General features: G+C 42.0%; 1 protein-coding gene across 1 annotated transcript in view; it reads right to left on the reverse strand.

Moving 5' to 3' along the window:
- Positions 1-17842, reverse strand: part of fgd (faciogenital dysplasia) — a 47368-nt gene extending 29526 nt beyond the window's left edge. The window contains exon 1 of the mRNA XM_010795942.1: positions 17559-17842. Within this exon, the coding sequence (XP_010794244.1) occupies positions 17559-17580 (22 nt within the window). The 5' untranslated portion in view covers positions 17581-17842. The remainder of the gene's footprint in view (positions 1-17558) is intronic.
- Between the last annotated feature and the right edge of the window lie 3232 nt (positions 17843-21074).

Genomic DNA, 21074 nt, shown 5'->3' on the forward strand with positions numbered 1-21074 from the left:
CAACTCAAACGTTACACATATTTGTCAATGAATAAATATTAAAGCCCTTGTTTAATTTCTAAAGAACGATCAGCAGAAAACCTGGATCCCCTGCAGCCGGCAGCTCTGCCCACCTGTCATCTGTTACCTGTACTACCTGCAACAGACTGCCTCTCAAGGGCGTATGAAGGTTGAAGCAAGGCACTATCGAAGAGGGCTCAATTAGAGAGCCGCTGTTATTGCTGCTACTTGGTCAACGTCAAGGATCCAGCAGGAATGTATAGAAACAGCCCAGGGCAGGAAGCTGTTTGTATGACTCCCTGGGGTGGTGTGACAGAAAAGTGCTGCATGGTTTCTAAACACAATTCCTATATTGTCTACAGTGCTGCCAAGCCGCTAGCGCAAGAATACAAATCATATCTTTCTTTTTCTCCCACTTTTTCTCCTGTTTCCACATTTTTGCTGCCGAAAAACACGAGTCAAGCTTGAAGAACTATAAAACTGAGAGATCACTAAGAACAGCTTACTGTCCTGACATTTACCATTTATGGTAGTTCCCAGTTTCTTCAAGCAGCTCCATGTGTGCACAGGTACTGACTTTCCACTTTACGAGGAGACATTAATGTTCTCCCCTGAAGAGAATATTGCAGGAAAGGATTATCCAGACAAACATCCCAAAATAGCTCATGTGCACAAATGCATGCAAACAAGAAGGTAGACACATGCATACGTGTACACTATGCCCTGCAGCAGAAATGCAGTAAATATCTTGTTACTGCCCTCTGCAAGCAGTGCTTCATCCTGTCGAGAGCACTAGGACACAACTACAAAGACAGTTCCAGCAATAACTGTGAAACCTTGTGAGCTTTTGAAGTGAGCAGTGTGTAAAAACGGGAGGAAGTCCCATTTTAAGATGTCAGATATTAGTCATTGATTGATTTTGCTGGGAGGAAAGTTGTTGTTTGTGGTTGAGCGCGTGTTTGCGTGTGATTTTCCAGTTTCTCCCCAGCCTCTTAACAAAGAAAACTCACATGCTTCACTGGAGACAAGAGAGCTCCTAACACTTTCCGACTGCCTGACCCGGCCAAATGGAGACGAAAAAGACACAAGCACGCAGAGACGCAAGGACATTAGAATACAACACACTCCTGTGGTCTTACTGTCCAATCAGAAGGATGCAAGATAAAAATCAAACTGAAAGTGTAACATCAGAAAACAACTGTTCTGCATTTAGACGCCTACAAGACGAGACACATTAAACACACGCCCTCTCCAACAGTTAAAACAGTAGCAGCTCTGTCTGCTGAAGCATCATGACTTAATCACTTGACATTTCTTTTGTTTAGCTAATTCCTATAATTATCATGCCAGCGCCCCAGGAAATGCCACCACCAGCCCTAAGTGGAGGAAAAACCCAGGTGCCATGCATGGTAAAAGGAAGAGGAAGTTGTGGGCATAATTACAAGTACACTAATCGGATGACTGTTAAACATGGTATCTGCATGTGGGTGTGTTTTTCTCTTTGCATGAGGCTTGGTCAGTATCACCACAAGCTCTTCTCCACAACTCTGAGGAATATGGAGCACTTACTTCCTCTTTATTAAACCAAGGAACGAAGAGAAACCCAACAGCGTGACTTTGATGAGTTTATATTACAGTAGGGGGACAGAATAATGAATTAACGGAAGTGCCACAGAAATGCTTCCTCACATGCCAACCCCTGTATTAAATACTTGTGGACACTGTGGGTCATTTCCTCAAACTTTCTCTAAAAGCAAACCTGTTCAGACGTAGGAAAAAGGGAGAAACATGACTCACTACTTTTTCCACTGCCCAGGGGTTCTAGGATTTTTGCTTTTCACACAAGGTTACTTTGTGTGTTGGCCTTGAGAAGAGGCGGTTTGTACATGGCAGCCTTATCATAAATATCAGAGGAGGGTTTTTATGGTTTGACAGAAAGATCAAGGTGAGGGTTATTTGTTGAGACTGTGTCAGAGGTTCAGTTCATTTTTCACTTTTGACATATTCTTTTGCTGACAAAGTGGAGTGTTTAATACTAGTCATCTTTATCAAATGAAAGATCTTTGCAGTTTTTGCGGCAACGAGTCAGTGATTTGAGCACTACTTTGAAAACTCAGTTACAAGCTAGTGATTGTTAGACAAAGCTGAAGATGAACTGTAACTTTGCTGTGTAACTTTTTCCCCCTCTGGTAGTGGTTTTGTGGTTCCGTAATTCTGTCCATGCTTCGTGTATATAAAATTACCCCACTTACCGGACAGAAAGGTTAGGAATCAACTCCCAGCAGACACTTGGATTTTCAAAGGTCAAACTTTAATTGCACTTTAAGTAAATCCATCTAATGGCCATGATATTGTTGATGTACGAGAAGGATGATTCAACATTAATACCAGCAATCTAAGAGGATCAGACAGCTCTGTCGCCAGTGAAGCCTGCCATGATCCAGGAAATGTAAGCAGATGTACAACACGGGCGCTGCACTACTGTATATATGTCAGGCAGACCCTGTGGCTGCTTGGCTCAGCACCATCGCATTGATCCGGGTCAAAAGGTCGTTGATTAGAGTCTCGCAGTCTCTAGGCAATGCCACAGTGTCTGCCACACACTCAACCTCACACAGGCTAGCACAGCTGCTGCTGGTCGTCATGGAAACACTCAGACTCCCCGCTCCTTAAGACAACTCCCCAGTCAGCTAAATTATAGTGTGCAAAAAAAACCTTAGAAACCGAATACAAACACTAACATACCAGCTCTGAATAACGGACAAAATACAGAAATAGCGGTTGAGCAATGGTTTAAGCTGAAAATCATCTTTGAAGTCGATGAGAGGAAGTAATGTGATGACATCATTGAGGTAGTAGTGGTCAGCAATGTGTCACACATTCAATTTCACCTCGGCCGCCTGAAGTGAGCATGTATCTATTCAAAGTTGTTTATCTGTAAGAGGAAAACAGTCTGAGTGCTGTTTTGTCAGAGAGACAGTAAAGAGGGCATTGAACTGAAAAAACCTTGGCACTGTTCGCTGCTCACTACATTACTCACCACACATCACTTGTTCAAGGGGCCAGAGGCTTCAGCTCTCACTCCTAATTACCCTCTGTAGTATAGATAAAAGAGAAAACCAAACAAACTAGAACCAAAACACACGTACGCTGTGCAGCTCTGAATTTCCCAGGAAAGAAACACTGCAGGGAAGCCAGGAATCAAAGCAGCAGAAAATCGCCCCCCCAATGTATGTTCTCAATAAAATATGCAGACTGCCATGTATATTTTAGAGGGCAGCGAGAATTAGCCCACATTCAGCAGACAGCTGTAAGCCCACCCAAACATAACCCAGACAGAGATTGGGTTTGGAGGACAACACACACATTTTGTAAAGCAGCAGCACCTGCTACACACACTCGTACACAAACCTGAATACAAATCAAAAGGCAGGATGTCTTTATGTAAGGCTGAGTGTGCACATGTTCATTCCCACATAATGTACACACACACCTATGATTCAGAGACGATGAAGCGCCATTAGTAACTCACCAGCTCAACTCAGTTTGCCATTTGCTTTCGATGTATTCTCTGTTTTCACCCTCTCTCAGGCATGTGTGTAGATCCTTTTGTCTTTTGGTGTGCAACGGGAACATAAACACAAAAAGAGTCCGATCTATTCCAGCACCGAGCCACGCGCTGTCTGAGCAGCCAGGATGTTTTAGTAGTGCTCTGAGACGGCATGAGTCTGCTACTGCTACTACTCTCTCTAACCTCCACCACGCTGCCTCTCTCTCCTCCTCTTTCATCCCCTCCTCCTCCTCCTACTCTCCCTCCTCCCCTCACCCACTACTAACGCACTGTCCCTGCCCCAAAAACAAGGGTTCCTCCTGTCCTACGCTCTCCCCGTCCTGATCCCTGCACCATTCAGAGCAGAGGACCAAACAATGCCTTCAACGCCACCGCTCTGAAAGAAACCCAGGAGCCGTTTTCAGCCGGCAATAATGCTGCCCAACTGTCACCATGGAAACTAATGACGGCCCGCTTGAGGGAGGGGTGGAAATGAGGGGGGGAGATGGGTTGGGAGGGGAGAGTTAAGTGAGAGAGAGAGAGAGGAGAGTGGAGGAGGGAGAGAGAGGGAAGTAGGTGAATGAAAGATGGGGGAAGTGTGTGTAAGTGTCAGTGGGTGTGCCGGACCAGTTGTTGCATGAGTGTGTGTTTGTGTGTGTGTTGGTGTGTGTTTTGGTGTGTGTGAGGATATAGGTGAAGTGGAGAGGAATTCTTCAGGTAGGCTATTCTGCAGTGAGGTGGAGTGTGTTTTTAACTTAATATTCTCAATCTATATAAATTGTTATGTCTTTAAAACATGAGGAATCAGAAAATATTGACACCAAAATGATGTCTTTTCCATCCAACAATCCAACACCTTAATATTTCATTTTAAATGATAGAAAACACAGGAAAGCAGCTACAGTAATACTCACAATTAAGAAGCTTGCAAATAGTTAATTACTTTATATTGTTTTTTTCGTTAAATTAAACCATTTATCCAGACAGTTGCTGAGGTTTTCTGTCGAAAGAAAATATTTTCCTGTAAATAATTTTCATTTATCAATAATTACATCAGAAGGAAAAAATCTTAATCCAGCAAATATTCTGCAATTTGTCTTGATGTACAGCTCAAATTATTATCCAGTTACCAAAATCATTCTTGAAATATTTGTCTGTGAAGTGTCTGAAAGCCTGATCTCTTAACTACTATTTTATTCGTAAAAAGTATTTGTATTTTTAATGTTTAAATAATGAATGTCTCTACATCCCTTGAGGAGCCACTTTACCACGAGTCTCTTGGGAGTACATCCGTGTCTCTGTGCCACTTCCCCCCACAGATATGTGGATCACAAAAGCTGCCAGGATGACGCGCCCAAGCTGCTCCGACCCTCTTCATAATGCAGCATATAATTATGAGAGCCCCAACGCCCACCCCACCCACCCACCTTTTCATATCTCCCTGTGTTCCCCCTCAATAGTTGGAGTGACATCGGCCTGAAAGACACGGTGACATTGCCCGACACCGGCTCTGAACCCACAGACGAATGCCACCGATAACCATGGAAACACTGCTGGAATATCCCCAGTTCCTAAATGATAACAGGGCTTAGAGCCGGGTGTGAGGAGAGGAGCGGAAGAGAAGGAGAATGTAAAGGGGGGATGGGTGTCTGTGTTTCGATTTAGATTCAGGAAACGCTGAAGCTTTGACATTTGGAGACGAGTAGAGTGCCTTTGAATGGGTTAAAATGGGCCCCGATTGATCTTCTCGTCCTCATGTTGAAGCAGGGACGATAGCTACATCCATCTCCAGCTGCGCACTGAAGGCCACCTCGTGCTGAACTGCTTGAAATTCTTAACAAAGTGAATTATGCATGGTGCCGGACAGGGGGAACAGGTGCTGCTCTCCACAGTTATAAAGCTGACTGCTCAGCCCAGCACACCTGCCGAGGTGAAATATTCTCACATGAGGGAAAGACGAGATAGGGAATTGGCACAGCAGCCGCCCTGTAGGGCAATCAAACAAGGGGGGAAAACCAATTTCAAATAAGAATAGAAGCCTTCGCCTTTGTGGGTTATCTAATGAGGCATGGTGCTCGTGCCCCCTCTTTACACCAAAGGGAGGAATGTGAGCTGTGGGTTAGGGAGGAATGCTGAACCTCTCGCCATCTTGTTATCACATTTAGCTCATGTAAGGCGAGATCTACTCTCATAGAGGCTTTAAAGGGTGCAACTGGAAGTCTTTGATTTCCATGTAGTCTGGAATAAGCCCACAGAGATGCATTTACTCACTACAGGATAGCGGAAATGTACCGAGCTGGCACAGTTCTTTTGCCCTTCTGTCACCCTTTACTCCTCTCACTAATTACAGCAATGATCTCTTTCCATCTGTCCACAGAGAAGAAACTTGTGAGATTATTCTCCGTTCCTGTCACACACACAAACACACTGCAATATTGACGACTAACACTAGTCTAAATCCTACTCGCTCTGCTGACCTGAGGAGGGCATCTGTCACACATCTGCCCAATGGGATCACGAACCACACACATCCTGCCACACAGGGATGAAAAATATCCCTTGTTGCCTCATGTTTAACCTGAATATGTTTCAATCCTTATTTAATTCAAAAATGGAGGTCAGAAAATGAGAAATGTTGTGGCACTTAAATTCAATTGAAGTATAGGATGCCACATTTCATCAGCCACCAAGAAACAAACACAGAGACATAAACAATGCCTTGCATGTCTGTATTAACGCTGTTTGAAAGCTTGCTAAAGTTCTGTCATCTTTCAAAGGACTCTTGATCTAGTCCTACTGAGGGACACTGAGGACTTAGCCCAGTTAGAGTCAGAGGGGACTTGGTCCAGAAATCTGAATAAATAAACAAGTGTTTTTTTAAATACTCAGATCACTCAATCTGATGATATGATGGCACACTTGGTTTGGCTGTCTCGGCACGAACCCTGCGGATGAAAGCCGGAAGCAGGACACTGGGCTGTTGTCATGGAGACAATTCACATTCCACAGCATGTTGACCCAACTCCAGGATTTTTTTTCTTCCAAAAAGCCCTCACAAAGAAACGCAACGCAGGCGTGCATGCATGCATATGAATAATTCTACACACTCGCTCTGGCACACACACTCACACAAACGCAGTAGACGCTTAAGCCGTGAAAATGAATAACTTCACATGACTCTGAAGGTCCTCGAGTGCGAGAGACACAACAACCAGAGAAACCTCCGAGGACGACAGAGGTTGAGGAAGGACACAGTTAATGCAGAGGAAGTCTTCTACTATTACTCACACACATATTCATGTTGACTCACTAAGCCAGGGATCGGCTTTCTCCGAGTGGAATTGATTCAATATAGGGATCAATTTGAACTTTCACAATTAAATTAGGCGTATACTGTAGTTATGAATACAGACAGGTGATCCCATGTGTCAGATTTCAATGGTATGACACCCTGGTGTGACTTATGTCCTTGAATAAAAGTATATTTAATTGTGATCCTCAAATAACTGCCTGTTCAAATATTGACCTTGTCAGACCCCTTTCCTTTAACCCCTCACACATTCAGCAGCTAAAAATCAAAGAGATGTTTTAAATTACTCTAACAAGCACCCTGCCTTCCTCTCTCTCTATGGAGTCAGAGTCTCTCTTTAAAGAAGAAGTCATTAATATTTCACCCAGAGGAGAATCTTTTAATTCATTATTAATATTTAAACCTATCTCCAGGAGAAGAGAGATCTTATCTGAATTACAAAGAGGCTGGAGTTTGGCATAATCCGTGTATCTATGTTACCCCGATAGATCAGCGGAGAACTAGAGCTGCAATCCCACTCTGTTAGAGCAGAGCTGGCAGGTTGTCAGATCTAGAACATTTATTTCTATGCTGGTCCCGTGCTGTCTGAGGGTGTCTGTCCTAAGGGCATGGTGGATATGGTGGTGGAGAGCAGAAATCATAAGGATAAAGATACAGTTTGGGGGAGAAAATCGGATATGTTGTCCTGAAAAAGAAAAAGAAAGCCACGGCGCTAAAAATTAAGATTATGAAAGAAAATGTATACTTAAATAGTTAAAATAAACAGTTTTTCTTAATTTATTGTACAAAAATATGTATAGAAATAGATATCTGTCATAGAATAGAAATATAATTTTGATCATATTGTCCCATCCATGCAGCTACTTTGATTCTATTTTTTTGTTCACTATCCAGTCCAATGGCTGCTGTCATAAGGCAACATAACCACATCTTATAGAAATAACAGATGCAGACTACAGTGACCGATGCCTTTGCATTGTATTCTCACTACATTTGGTACTGTTGGTGCTTTCTGTGTTTATTGTGGCATAAATTCTGATTCTGTTAAATGTTGAAGCTCTGTTTTTTTAGTACATAGTGCTGATGTGCTACAACTCAAAACATTCAACTTTGTGGAATAATTATAAAATAACAACAAGGGTCGTTTTTTGTATAATCTAATTTTCACATTGCAGCATTTATTAAATCAGAGGGGAATCTTTTAGAATAACCAGCAGTCAGCATTTCAGTAATGATGCCCGTGAGCTCTTGTGCAGACCCTCAAAGAAGATGAGCAGGGAATCCAGGAGCCAGTAAAACAATATTAGAAACAGCTCACAATAAATACAGCGGACATGTTATTTGAATTGGATCCCTGCGTGGAGGTCAGATTATTGCATTCTGCGTGAAGCAAAGGCTGGCTGGACAAGGCAAAATAATGATTTAAACCACCACCACGGACATTCATTACATTTTCTTTGGTTGATTTTAGAGCCTCAGTTAATTTTATAGTGCTCAGTTGACCATCTTCAAAGTGTAGTGTTATGCTTGTAGAACATCATTATGTGGCGTTGAACAATGTGTGATTTATTTTCAAATGCTTCTCCTGTTCATTTCCACTGTGTTACGCTGCGGCTGTTTGGACGCTGTTTATGTCCTTGAGTACGTTCTAGCAAGGTGTGATGGAAGTGAAAATCCCTGTGATGGTTTGTAGCTATTAAAAGGTGTGACTGAGTTGATGTGTTTGTGTGTGTGAGCGTGCACACATGAGCGTGTGTCGGTTGGTCATCTGATGAGCTGCGGGCTCATCTCTCCCTGCAGCGCCCAGATGGCCTGTGATTATGCACGGCTCAGTAAAGATTACCGTGCAGCACAGATAGAAAGAGAAACAGAGTGTAAAAAATATAGTTCAAATGAGGAAAAAATTGGGCACGGAATGAAATGAAAATATGAGGCATGTGGGGTCAACGAAATAGAGCGAATGTGGTGTGTGTCAGCATCAACAGATATGCACAAACAGCTCCTTCTGCACAGAAACATAAAACATCTCCACTACATATCATTTTCACTGAATTTGTTTTGTTTAGCTGCACACAAGCAACCAAAAATGTTGAACTTTATGTCAATTGTAAGGTGAAAAGGTGTGAAGGGGGTGGCAGGTGATGGATGGTGAATGTCTGCGTAAACGTGTGTTTTAGTGTGTGTCTGTCTGATGGGAATATCTGTAGCAAGGGACACAAGGGCATTTGTCTCCAGCGGCAATGTGACATGATGGATCACTCACTGGCAGGTTAAGAACACCCAGGAGAGCATTGTGAAAAATGACGAACGCTTCACTGAGGAAACATTATTTAGCTGTTTATGTGTTTAGGGATTCCTCTGAGGCGAAATCTAGAATCAGTGTTTGACAATCTGTCTGAATAATATAGTTCAAGTACCTGCATGTTTGCTTATTTATGCCAAAACTAACTTATGTGTTGTTATGAAACAAGGGAGGGGATGACATATCATTCTATTGTGGATTGCAAAAAACAACAACACAATAATAGCTGTTTCCATTATCGTAAATAACCTCATGAGTGACTTAAAAAGCTGCCCAGCATTGAAAAATCATGTCTGATTTTATCATTTAAGAAACAAACAAATTCACACAAACTATTTTGTAATCCTTTATTAATGATTACCTTTTTTATATATGTTTGATTTCTTTACTAAACAAGTTCTCTAAAAATGTATGTGTCTTATTGGTGATGCACTACACACATTTGTTCTTATCCTAATGTAAATAAAACTGATTACTGTATGTTTTAGAGCAAGAGTTTTAGATGTCTTAGACGAGTATTGGGGGTATTATTGGGATAATATTTGAATTTCTCAATTATTTTAACCTCGACAATCGTGATCATAATGTCAAATGCCTAACTGCAACATGCACTTTTTAAGTACGTTATCAACAACAGTCAAACTAAGGTAAAGTACAGTCACGTAGCAACAGATGCAGTGACATGCTTGTGATTTAAACACTTGAACATCCAAAGCATTCATAAATCTAGTAGAACACAAAACCCTGAAACTGAGAGTAGCACTTTCATATTTCTTCAAATGAATAAAAACAACAATGATGTAATCATTTACTGATGTTCATTTAGAGAAGCAAGCCCACAAGCTACTTATTGTAATAGGGTTGGAGCTTGTTGTGGTTACGGGTGCTTTACCTATAAGTGTTTTGCTGGCACACTCTCCCAGCTGTCAAATAGATAAAACAGGAGGATGATGCGCGTCTAGATGTTTTGTTTTTCTTTATCACTTTCTGAATGCTAATCACCGCAGCATGCAGCAGAAAGCCAGCGTGTGTGTGTGTCCTAACTTAATGAGACTCATAGCTCACTTTTGAAGAGCTGCAGAGTAATAGATGGCAGTTTAACAACTTTAAATACATGCATTTTATATTTCGACTTTGTTTTTGGAAGGACAATATAGCTTTGGGCAGGTAGAGTAGCAGATGCAGAGTACATTATTTTGGGAATCAGCTGACACACTCACACACACTCACACACACAAACACAGGTAAACATGCACTAAAACACCACAATGCTAAGCAGCCTGAGGGAGTTTGTTGTATATCACGTTTTGACCTTTTAGGATCGTTGTTAATTTAATGAAGTTCTTGACAGTGAATTAGGGCCTAAACGAGAAAAAAGAAAACCTGAAGCCCTAAAATAACTGTTTGAGGAAGATAATCCTCAACGGGCCACAGGAAAAGGATCCATCTGTGTGGATGTAGCTCTCATCTCCTCATTAAATACAGGGAGTTATGACTGTCCTGTGATGAGAGCTGTGGCTTGTGCAAGGCATGCTGGGAGTGTGGCGTGGTGCAGTGGTCATAAAAGCTCAGGAGTTCAAATCCCTGGTTGATGGTTTAAAACAAAGGGAGGATAGGAGTAGCACCTTACCAATAAGAGGGAGAAATTCTCAAATAGTGTTGAAAAACACACAAGTCATCTTCCCCTGTTGTTTTCCCTGCAGCCATTAAAGCAGTAAGTCCAGATCTCTCTCCAATGAAACGGTGCTATCTTGTTTCACAAAGTCATTACAGAGGCATGATAAATGGCTGACGGGCAGTGCAGACTATAATAGGAAAAAAGAGAGGAGACAGCGGAGAGTCAGCCTGCTGTTGCCAGGGTGACCTTCAGTGTGAAGCACCTCGCTGTCACCCAGAATGAGAGCAGGTCGGACGCTGAGCCCCGGATATAAATGGAGTAAAGTAAAGCCGTTGGCCATCACAGAGAGGGGCCATGGTGACTGAGCAGCCAAACCTTAAACACTAAACAACATTACTCCTGAGCAGCTTTTGATGAAGAGTATAACCTTTTGAAACAAAGCAGAGTCTATTTGTGGCCTCTCATCACTGTATCTTTCCCGGTCTTAATATTTTAAGAAAAAGGCCATTTATTTTCCTTTCCTTATTTTTACCTCTGCCGTGGAGGGTATGTTTTTGGTTGTTTGTTAGTCCGTCAGAAGGATACATGAAAAACCAATGGCCCAATTTTCATTAGACCACCACTATCCCTACTATACTTGGTGTATGGGAAAAAGCAATGGGCCAAGTAAGAGCCCATTCATTTTGGAGCAGACCAGGATAGGGGCACATTACTTTTTCACTTATGGAAACAGCATTGGTGGAGGTCTGAGATTTATTAGAGTCCATTTTGTTATGGAATGTGTGTATGGGCCTGGAGAGGTAACACACTTCAATAACCCACAACAAAAAGTAAAGAATAAACATATTTTGGCATGCAGAAATAAGGTTGTCCTGCTTCCCTATCTTGTTACAATCGTACACTTCTTTTCAGTCATTTTGCCTTTGTAATAAATTGTATTCATATTAATCTTCTAAATACACATAAAGGAGAAGGTCATAGTCTCTTGTATCAATGGCTTGATGGGACAGGAGTGACATTACAGTGCCATCTAGTGGTGCCTTAACTGTTGTACACTCAGCAGTAGAGTGCATTTCTTTGGTCAATAAACTCAGTTTGTGACATAATAAAACCACATGTATACTTTATGTATTCCATATTTCTCTAAAAATAAGACAGTGGTTTATAAAAAGTCTGCTTTGTATAATGAGTCAGCAGTTTATGAGTGACATGAAAAGAGCTGAGATTAAGAGTGACAGGGCGGCTCTTAAAACAGCCGGGTTTATTTAGGGCTGATAAATCTGCAGTCAATATAAATGATAACACAAAGCTCTTTCACTGACAGCAGCATCCATCCTCATCAGATCACAAACATACAGTATTAATACCATACGCCTTTTGTAAGAAGAAACACACTCATCGCAGTGATGATGGTTGAACTGTGAATTGCATGCAGAAAAGCTGCAAACAATACAACTTTCAGTCTCTGGCAATGCCTTACACTGCACTAAATGAGAGCCCTGTTCAACCAGTCGTGCCATTTAAGAAGGAGCTCATCTGTGTCAGGCTAAGACTGGTGGAGGGGCAAGAGAAGAGGAGGAGGAGAATAGAGCGAGGAAAAGTTTCCTACTGACCGGCCCTCCGTCTGCGTGTGTGTAACCCACCATGAAGTGTGAAGTGTTATAAAAGAATGTCTGAAATGTTAAGCAGGTCTTGCTTAGTGTTGGGTTACCTAAACAAAATATAGTGTGATTTAGTCTGTAACAACGACACCCAGACTTAGAGGGAGGAAGACGAAAGCGAGAGACAATGGTTAATGACAACAGAAGAGGCAGAGTGGAGGAGGGGTGGGAGGGAGGAGAGAGTAGGGCTGCTCCATTATGGCAAAAAACATAATCTCGATTATTTGGGTCAATAATTGATATCACAATTATTAAAAACGATTATCCATTTACTTTGTAAACATCCATTTATTGAAAAAAAAATGTGAACAGCATGTTTTTAACAGTTGATTACCCTGAACTTTAAGTGTAATTACACTGAAAAATCAATAATAAAAAAAGAAAATGTGAAACATTTAAAAAAGAAAAGAAAAAATTAAAAGAATAAAATAATCGTTTTATTTCGATTATGTTGTTTTCATAATCGTTTGCAAGCCCTAATCGTAATTGCGATTAAATTATGATTAATTGAGCAGCCCTAGGAGAGAGCATGGAGGATTCAACACAGGCCGCCTTTGGGTGCAATCAGCCAGACTATGGAGACATTTACAACACGGTTTACGGCGAGGTGAGGGACTGTGAATGGAGGAGTGTGTGTGGTGATTAAGGGCGTGGGCTCCACTTAGCTCTCAGATATCCAGGATGAAGAGTATAAGGGACATGCACGACTTTGCAAATCTGTCTGCAGTTTACATTACTGCTGACCATCTTCCACAGCATGTCGTATCAGGTTTAAGATTGATTTTCTACAATCCAGGAAGCGACTGGCTTCATTTCACAGTGGTATAAAAATAAACCACTGGATATTAGAGAGGGGAAATTGATTTTATTGCCAAGGTTGTGTCCTCAGAATTGGAAATGCATCCGCAAGCATGGACTGTATCAATGAAATCATTGTTGAATGGGTTTAATGTTGGTACATTTACAGTAATAAAGGACAGACAGAAATAAAAAACCAAACTCTTACTTTTTAAAATCACTTCAGTGTTTGGCTATTAGTTAATACGGATGTTTTCAAGCAGCATATTCTCAAATCTCAAATGAGTGTCCTTGAAAGTCGTAACATTGGTGAGTTTTTGCAACAGCTCCTGCTCATTAACAGTAAGACACGTACGATGAAGTGACCTTGACAGAAAATAATAAGCAGAGTTTGTGAAAGATTTTTATACCAAAGAGAAATCTATGGAATGAGATTTCTGCCTGGAAGATGATGAATAATAAATCAAAGAACATCTATACTTCGGGGTATGGGAAAACTAGAGGCTGATCAATACTGGACTCTGGGGCAGTTATTTATTTCCCACCACAGCAAAACAAACCCATATGGAGAAGGCTGGTGATAATATATGTTGTGTTGTATTAGTAATCGCATGAAATATCAAAACCAACAATTATCTCTCAACAAACATCTGTCATGTATTTCTGACCCTCCCTGCATGACTGTGTCAACCAACCCAAGCCGGTTGGATCCTACGGAGGATGTCAATCTTTTATTTTAGATTTGAGCTTTTTTCTTACTTGAACAGGGGAACATTTGTTGAGGACTATTTTCTGCTGCAGACGAAGTGCAAAGTACTTGCAGCAGCATGTTTTTTTGGAACTAAATCAAAATAAATGACACTCATTACTCATAATAAATGAACATGTCACCCAGTATAATGGCGTGGCTCATTGATGTTTTTAATAGTTTCTGGACAATAGTTGAGCTCTACGGAACAACGAATCCTGCTATAAGGTTTTGGAGACACAGACAATACCTTATTGAAGGATAAATTCAATGTTGGCTTGGGTCTGATACTCATGGGATTTGTTGGCAATATGAAAAATCACATATCACCTCATTCAGGATTCTGTGTTGCTATTAAAGCTGTGAACCAGAATGCCGATGCTCACCGTCTAACCTAGAGGTGACCTCCACCTGGCTCCATCCCTCCTTCTTTCTCCCCCTCCTCCTCCACCCTCTTCCTCCATTCTTTCCAGGTCCCCCTGCCTCACCCCAGTGTGTACAGGAAGCCCTGAATCCACAGAGCCTGCTCTTCTGATGATCAGAGAGGAAAAACACAATGCCTTCAGTGTGCTTGGAAGGAGCTCCACTCAAAACACACACACACACACACACACACACACACACACACACACACACACACACACACACACACACACCCTTTTTTCAACAGCAGGGCTCACACATGACCACCATTAGGAAAATCAATGTGACACTCAGGAAGGCCGGGAGAAAGCCTGAAGTCTTTGAATGGGCCTGGAACTGAGTCATGGTGTCTCACAGATAAACAGAATGAAACAGAGAAATGCAGGGGATGTTGGGGATCAGCGCTTACAGGAATACACAAAGTCCCGGCTGACTGGTCTGTTGGTCACCTTGAGAACTTAATTTAGAAATACCTTCGCCACTGTGACTCCCCAGTCTGAAATGCTGAGAGCGCAGAACAGAAAGGTTCATCATTTAACAGAATTTGCTTTATTTATAAGACTCATATCTTGGTTTAACTGTGGGGTCAGGACATTTGTAAACTAGATTGACATAAAGACAAAGAAACATGGCTCTGTCCAAAGTTAATTAATAAACCTAGGTGGAGGCTTTTGTTGAAGCTATTTCTTGACAGAAAACGGCCTTGCTCAGTGATTCTGTGCAGCATTTCTGGTTATAGTGTCGATAGATAGAACAAACTGGTTGTATTAAAGTGAATGAACAGCTGGTTAAAAAGACTGCCTCTTCCATCAGCACCCTGTTTGCGTCTTTTAAAAAGGTAAAATGTCATAGTAGTTAAAAAACCACGTGTTAACCAGAAATGTGCTGATAAGTTTCTTGGAAGTCATGAAAAAAAGCATTGAAGAAAGACTAAGCGACTGAAGAAATATCAGTCAATTCAAGATTCATCTTACTCTAGACATCTTACCACCTGGATCATTTACATTGACCTTTAGAGACACATCGAAAGGCAGCATGGGTCAGCATCACATGTTCATTTCTGTTCGGACATCAACAGGTAAACTGACCAACAGTGTGTGGACTACACTTGCAAAGGCTTGGCAGTCGATCAAAGTTCATTAAAGTGTGGGGGAACAACAGCAGAGCTCAAAGAATAAAAAAGGAGGAACAAGGGAGGCTATGCAGATACTATTCTCACTATCCTCCTCCCTCACTCTGTGCTCTGTGTTGATTTAACACAGAGGGGAGATGTTTACATTGGCTTGGTTAAACACAGACAGGCCCAATAGCTTTTGTTAATAATAAATAACCTAAACAGCCACCCAGGACATTTATGGTGGAGTATCAAGCTACCACACGCCGACCACCACCTACTGCATCTGTGGAGAAAAGACCCTCACCCACTTCTGAGTGAACCCGATGGCATGCAAAGTTTTAAGACTGAGAGTGAAGCCTGTCAGAGAAGTTTAATGAGTTGGAAACTAGTCAAGAGGAATGAGGTGGAATTAAAACTGAAAGGCATGCTATCTATCCCACCGCAGTTTGTTTGTGATGTGGTTTATTTTAATAGATTCTCCGATGACTTGAAGCGAGCAGCCTACAACCCTGTTGACCCTCCCATCGTAAACACAAAAATAAGCATTAGAGAGTGCACAGGCTAGTTGGGTTCCCATGTGGAAGGAATAGAGATGAGGGAACTTCAGAAAACAGAAAAAAAAGTTGATATATTTCATCTGACGGCGGCTGCATTGAGCATTAAAACTCTGTGTGTGTGTTGGGGAGGTTTAAGGCAGGGGGAGAGATTGATCGGGGACAGTGTGGGAGAGAAAGAGTGAACTGCAACAAAAAAAAAGAGCCAGGCCTTGGGAACGAGTGTGTGTGTGGGAGAGAAACGATGCACTGCTGGACTGCCGGAAAAAGAAAGTCAGCCAGGAGGACGGCAGATCGATTCCTCCCCAGAGCCTCACAACAAACACACTCTCTTTTTCTCTTTTTTACCTCCACTGCAGCCTGATATCATCCCATCAGCACTTCATCTCTATCACTACACCCTCCCCCTTCTTTGTCTGCATGCAAGCAGCACTTTATTTCGTGGCCTTTGTGAAAGATTGTAAGATTTAGCTGAATTTTCTACAGAGTTAGGTTCTCACAGTAACACATTGTGCTTAGCTGATAGTATTATTAAGCTAATGCCCCAGATCTGTCATCTGTAGACCTGAAGAATACAACACACCAACAATACTTTGGACACGGTGAATAATGAACTGCTATATTAGAAAGAAAGAAAAACTGTGCGTCCCCTCCTTTGTGATTGTGGTTGTATAGAGGTGTGAATAGGAGATGCTTCTCTCTCATGGTCAAACATATCTATAAGTAGTTCAGAGAGGAAACCACACACTGACACAGACTCTTCCTCAAACACAGAGCAGTCCTTCTACCCTCCTCAGACAGACTTGCATTAACACAACTCTAATCTCATGAGCTCTGCATCAAACACCCTCTCCTCCACATAAATCCTATTTCATACAGAGATAGTGTGGGACACACACACACACACACACACACACACACACACACACACACACACACACACACACACACACACACACACACACACACACTACATTGGAGTAGAGAGGAATGACTCCACTTCGCCGTTATCAAATTTAGAAGTCTCATTTTTCAAATATGTGTTAGAAAGAAAATGGTGTGTGTGTGTGTGTGTGTGTGTGTGTGTGTGTGTGTGTGTGTGTGTGTGTGTGTGTGTCACAGTGGGGGACTCAATCAGATTGGGGCAACTGTGAGCTGCTTCTACAGGGTTAGGAATGGGATTGCTCCTTTTTTTTGCCAGGTCAGCTCAAGCTTGCCCAGTGGACCATTAATGGCCCTCTCAGTGTGTCTCAGTGTGTCTGTGGAGAAGCCATAACAAGCAAAACAAGTCTTCACGTAGTTTGGGAGTTGTTGCAGGCGGGCCTGCAGCTGTCCCGTTGACAGCTGGCGAAAGCATTTTGGAATTCAAATTCTGTGCGCAATGCAAGCTTTAGCCATTTAGAAACAACTTAAGAAAAGCATATCTTCAAAAATGAGGAAGGTATCCGCTTTTAATTTGTAAAGGTGATTCACTTACCAGTCGCTGAAACCCCCTGCATCTTGCACACAGTTTGTCTCCGGTCTTTCTCTGCTGAATCCGTCTTTTTCTCGGAGAAACTGGCAACGGCAGCAGCTCCAGCCCACTAAACTCGGAGGAGCGCCTCCACTTCAGAGTCCCCTTTCCTGTTTACCGATTAAAACAACTACAAACACACTAGGGAGACTTCATGGTTTCCTAACGGACGCGAGAGACTTCACCCGGATCATTTGTGTGCAGAATAAATTCACTGTAGTCCTCCATGTAGTCCTTTCTCCTCCCTCTCCAGAAACAGAACTCTCTCCTCTGTGCTGCTGGGGGAAAAAAGATATGCGCGCTCTTGGTGCGAGGCGCGGGCACGACAGCCCCATTCATTGACTGTGAATGCTACAATGAAAGATTGGAAAAAACAATAAGTATTTTAATTGTATCCTTATACTCACAACTACACTTTGGAAAGTAGTCGTCTAATTTCGTGCTGTATTTTTCTTAATCGATCGTTTTCGTGTCTACTTACAGTAATGATATCTCTAAGTGATATTGCATTTTCAGCCATGACATGCCTATCGGCATTACATGGGTTGTCACGTGAAGTCATGAAAAGAACGAGGCCTATTTCAAGAGATAGCTTTGAAATGTCCACAGCTGCCCATTAGTGTGGAAGGAAGGAGCCTGGAACAGAGATACTAACTGGCACTGTACTTCCATGTCACTGCTCAGGCTCTCTCCTGATCTCTTAATTGATTATCTTCAGTTTCCAAGCCAGCTGAATGGATGCTGCCAGCTGCCTCTGTGAATCATTGTACAGCAGAGCAATAAAGAAAGGCAAAACAAATCTTGAATTAGCAGATGGTTGTAGTAGTCATACAATGTATTTTATGTTGCAGGTTTATTGTCCTGTTTGTGTAAAGTTCTAAGTGTGATAGGATAAAAGCTTTAAGCTACATAGGCCTAGTGAAAAGCATCCTAGTTCTTCAATAAAGGCCCATACGGGTCAGCAGAGTGGCATTACTACTTGCATGTACTTACAGTTGTGTGCCACCACTATACGTTTTCGAGTTTACCTTTTACCTTATACTACTTCACTACACCTCAGATGAAAATATTGTATTTTTTACTTCTCTGCATTTATCAGACAACAATAGTAACCAGTTCCTTTTCAGATTAACATTTTACTTAAAAAAATCACATGATAGGCTCATTAAATACAATGCACTGTAAAAGATTAAACCAGTGGTTCCTAACCTTGTTGGCATGGGACATACAAAAATGCAAAAGCTAGTTTCTGCCCTTCTCGTGAGTCAATGATATGTTTGCATTTCTGCTGGAAAGTCTTAATGTCTAATATGAACAAGAAAATGTTGCTGATGATACTTCTGTGCTCTTTATAAAAAACTTTGAATGACAAACACAGTCTTGTTTTGGTACTTTTGCATATGTGAAGTTAGACAGCTTGACTCTCAATGTATTTCCTTGATAATGTGACCAGTTTAACCCTATCCTCAGTAGCAGGACTGTGTAGCTGCTCTCTGTGTGTGTTTATCTGTGTACAGATCCCCATCTTTGCGAAACACGTGTCGACTCAGCCACGCATCATTAACCTCTTTTGTGCCCGGCGCTGTTGCTGCACGCTTTACATCTGCCTCAGAAGAACACAGACAACAGCAGGGTCTCTAATGATAATGCCTCCCTGCCTGGCTGCTTGTCTGGCAATAGGTCACTTCATTGACCTGCACTCCTCTCTAATAAGCTGTATCCATACATCACCTCTCCCCCCATTTATACCCGACCACTGACTGCACATAAATCACATGCAACCAGACATAACATCCATTTTGCACACACAAGGAAACACAAAAATAAACACTTTTGCTTGAACTTCTTTCTCTTTTTTTGCTTTGGTGAATAATTCTGAAGATGTCATGGCAGAGTCGAAAAAGGCCAAGTGTTTTGTGGATGACTGAACTTGGGTTTTAAATAGACCCAGGCCCTTGTTAGTGCCTCAGAGTGCATGGAGCTGCCTGTCAGTCTGTCTAGGGCATGCTGGTCCACAGAAAGCAGAACACCCAGCAGCCCTCTGGGATACATCCTCTCCTCCGTTACCCTGGGGCTCCTCCACACAGAGCAGAAAGAAGCAACTGCATTCATAGTGAGGGAGGAGGGGAGATGGGAAGGGAATAGATGGGTAGGGATTTGAGGAAGAGGGGGGAAGGTGAGAGACAGAGTGAGACATGTATGAAAAGGCAATATAGATTAACAGAGAAAGAGAATGAGAGGCATATGTGCAAACTGCTGTATAGGTGTGAAAATCGACAGAGATAAGTGTGAGATGAGCTATGTGGAGGTGTTTCACTTCACTGAAAGCCACCTGGTGTAAAGGCTCCAATTATACGAATAATCACACTTTAGTCTGGGGTGCCACTTTATTCATTCACTCTTTTTCAAGTGCAAATTGAAGCTTCATAGTGATCAACACATCATCTGTTATGCGACACAGACATCAAAACCTGCAATTCTGGGACCACACCGAAAGTTAGATATTTGTGTGTGAGTCACATTGACACTCACACCCTGCATCCAGTGTCAGGACTAAGGAATGTTTCAATGCATCATGAGGCTGAGCTCACACTCCACAGGTCATACATTTGTTAACATCCTCAATGGTGTTATTTCTGCTCCAGTAAAGCTTTTCTGAAATGTGTGTATCAGTGTGTGTCTGAAGCAGTGCGGCCTGTCAGCTGATCACGACTTGCTGTCCTTGTAGGCTACACGTGGATTCATCACATGACAGAGCGGGCTGATACACACAAATAAGTCTCTTTGTAACAGGAAAACACACTCCGTCTCTTTGAGGCCAAACCTTGAAGAAACTTTTTAGGGATTCAGGCAGCTCATCAACAATAACTGTGTTACAGGGACCCCAAGAGGTCATATTTAATAGTGCATCAGCTGAGAAAAGTAACCGCTGCTATGCTTTATGAATAACCCTCCATAATCGCAGCACCTGCATATTAATAGAGCAGGCCTGATGCCACGGACTGATCCCACTGACCCATATTTCCAGCAGAGCACTCAGTGGGGAAGATGCCTTATATAAGCTTAAGAGAGGAGAGGCGCATCAACAAAGGCCCCTCTGTCGCTACAGTGATGTCATCTGACTTGACCTCTTCCCTCTGGCTCTCGTTATTACTCTGCCATTCAAATTCAATCAGCAAGGCATATTTAAGCAACTGGTTTTTAAATTCTGAGAGGTATGTTAATATTGTGTCTACATTGTTTGATAAGAGGTAGAAGTAGGTCGTTGTCGAAATGCTATTTTTTGTTTGTTCCTGTGCATTTTCTGATATGTCTATTGTGCTTTCACCATTATAGGGACACTCAACAGATTTTACGCAACAAGTTCAGTTTACCTGTAACAAGGAGGCTCCAAGCGTTCCAACCCTGTTGCATTGCATTATGGGAAGAATAATATGCAGTGTTTAAGTGTTGACACTGGACTAAAAGTGAGGGTATCCC

Source organism: Notothenia coriiceps, unplaced genomic scaffold (assembly GCF_000735185.1).
Source record: "Notothenia coriiceps isolate Sejong01 unplaced genomic scaffold, NC01 NC01_scaffold00037250, whole genome shotgun sequence".
Lineage (NCBI taxonomy): Eukaryota > Metazoa > Chordata > Actinopteri > Perciformes > Nototheniidae > Notothenia > Notothenia coriiceps.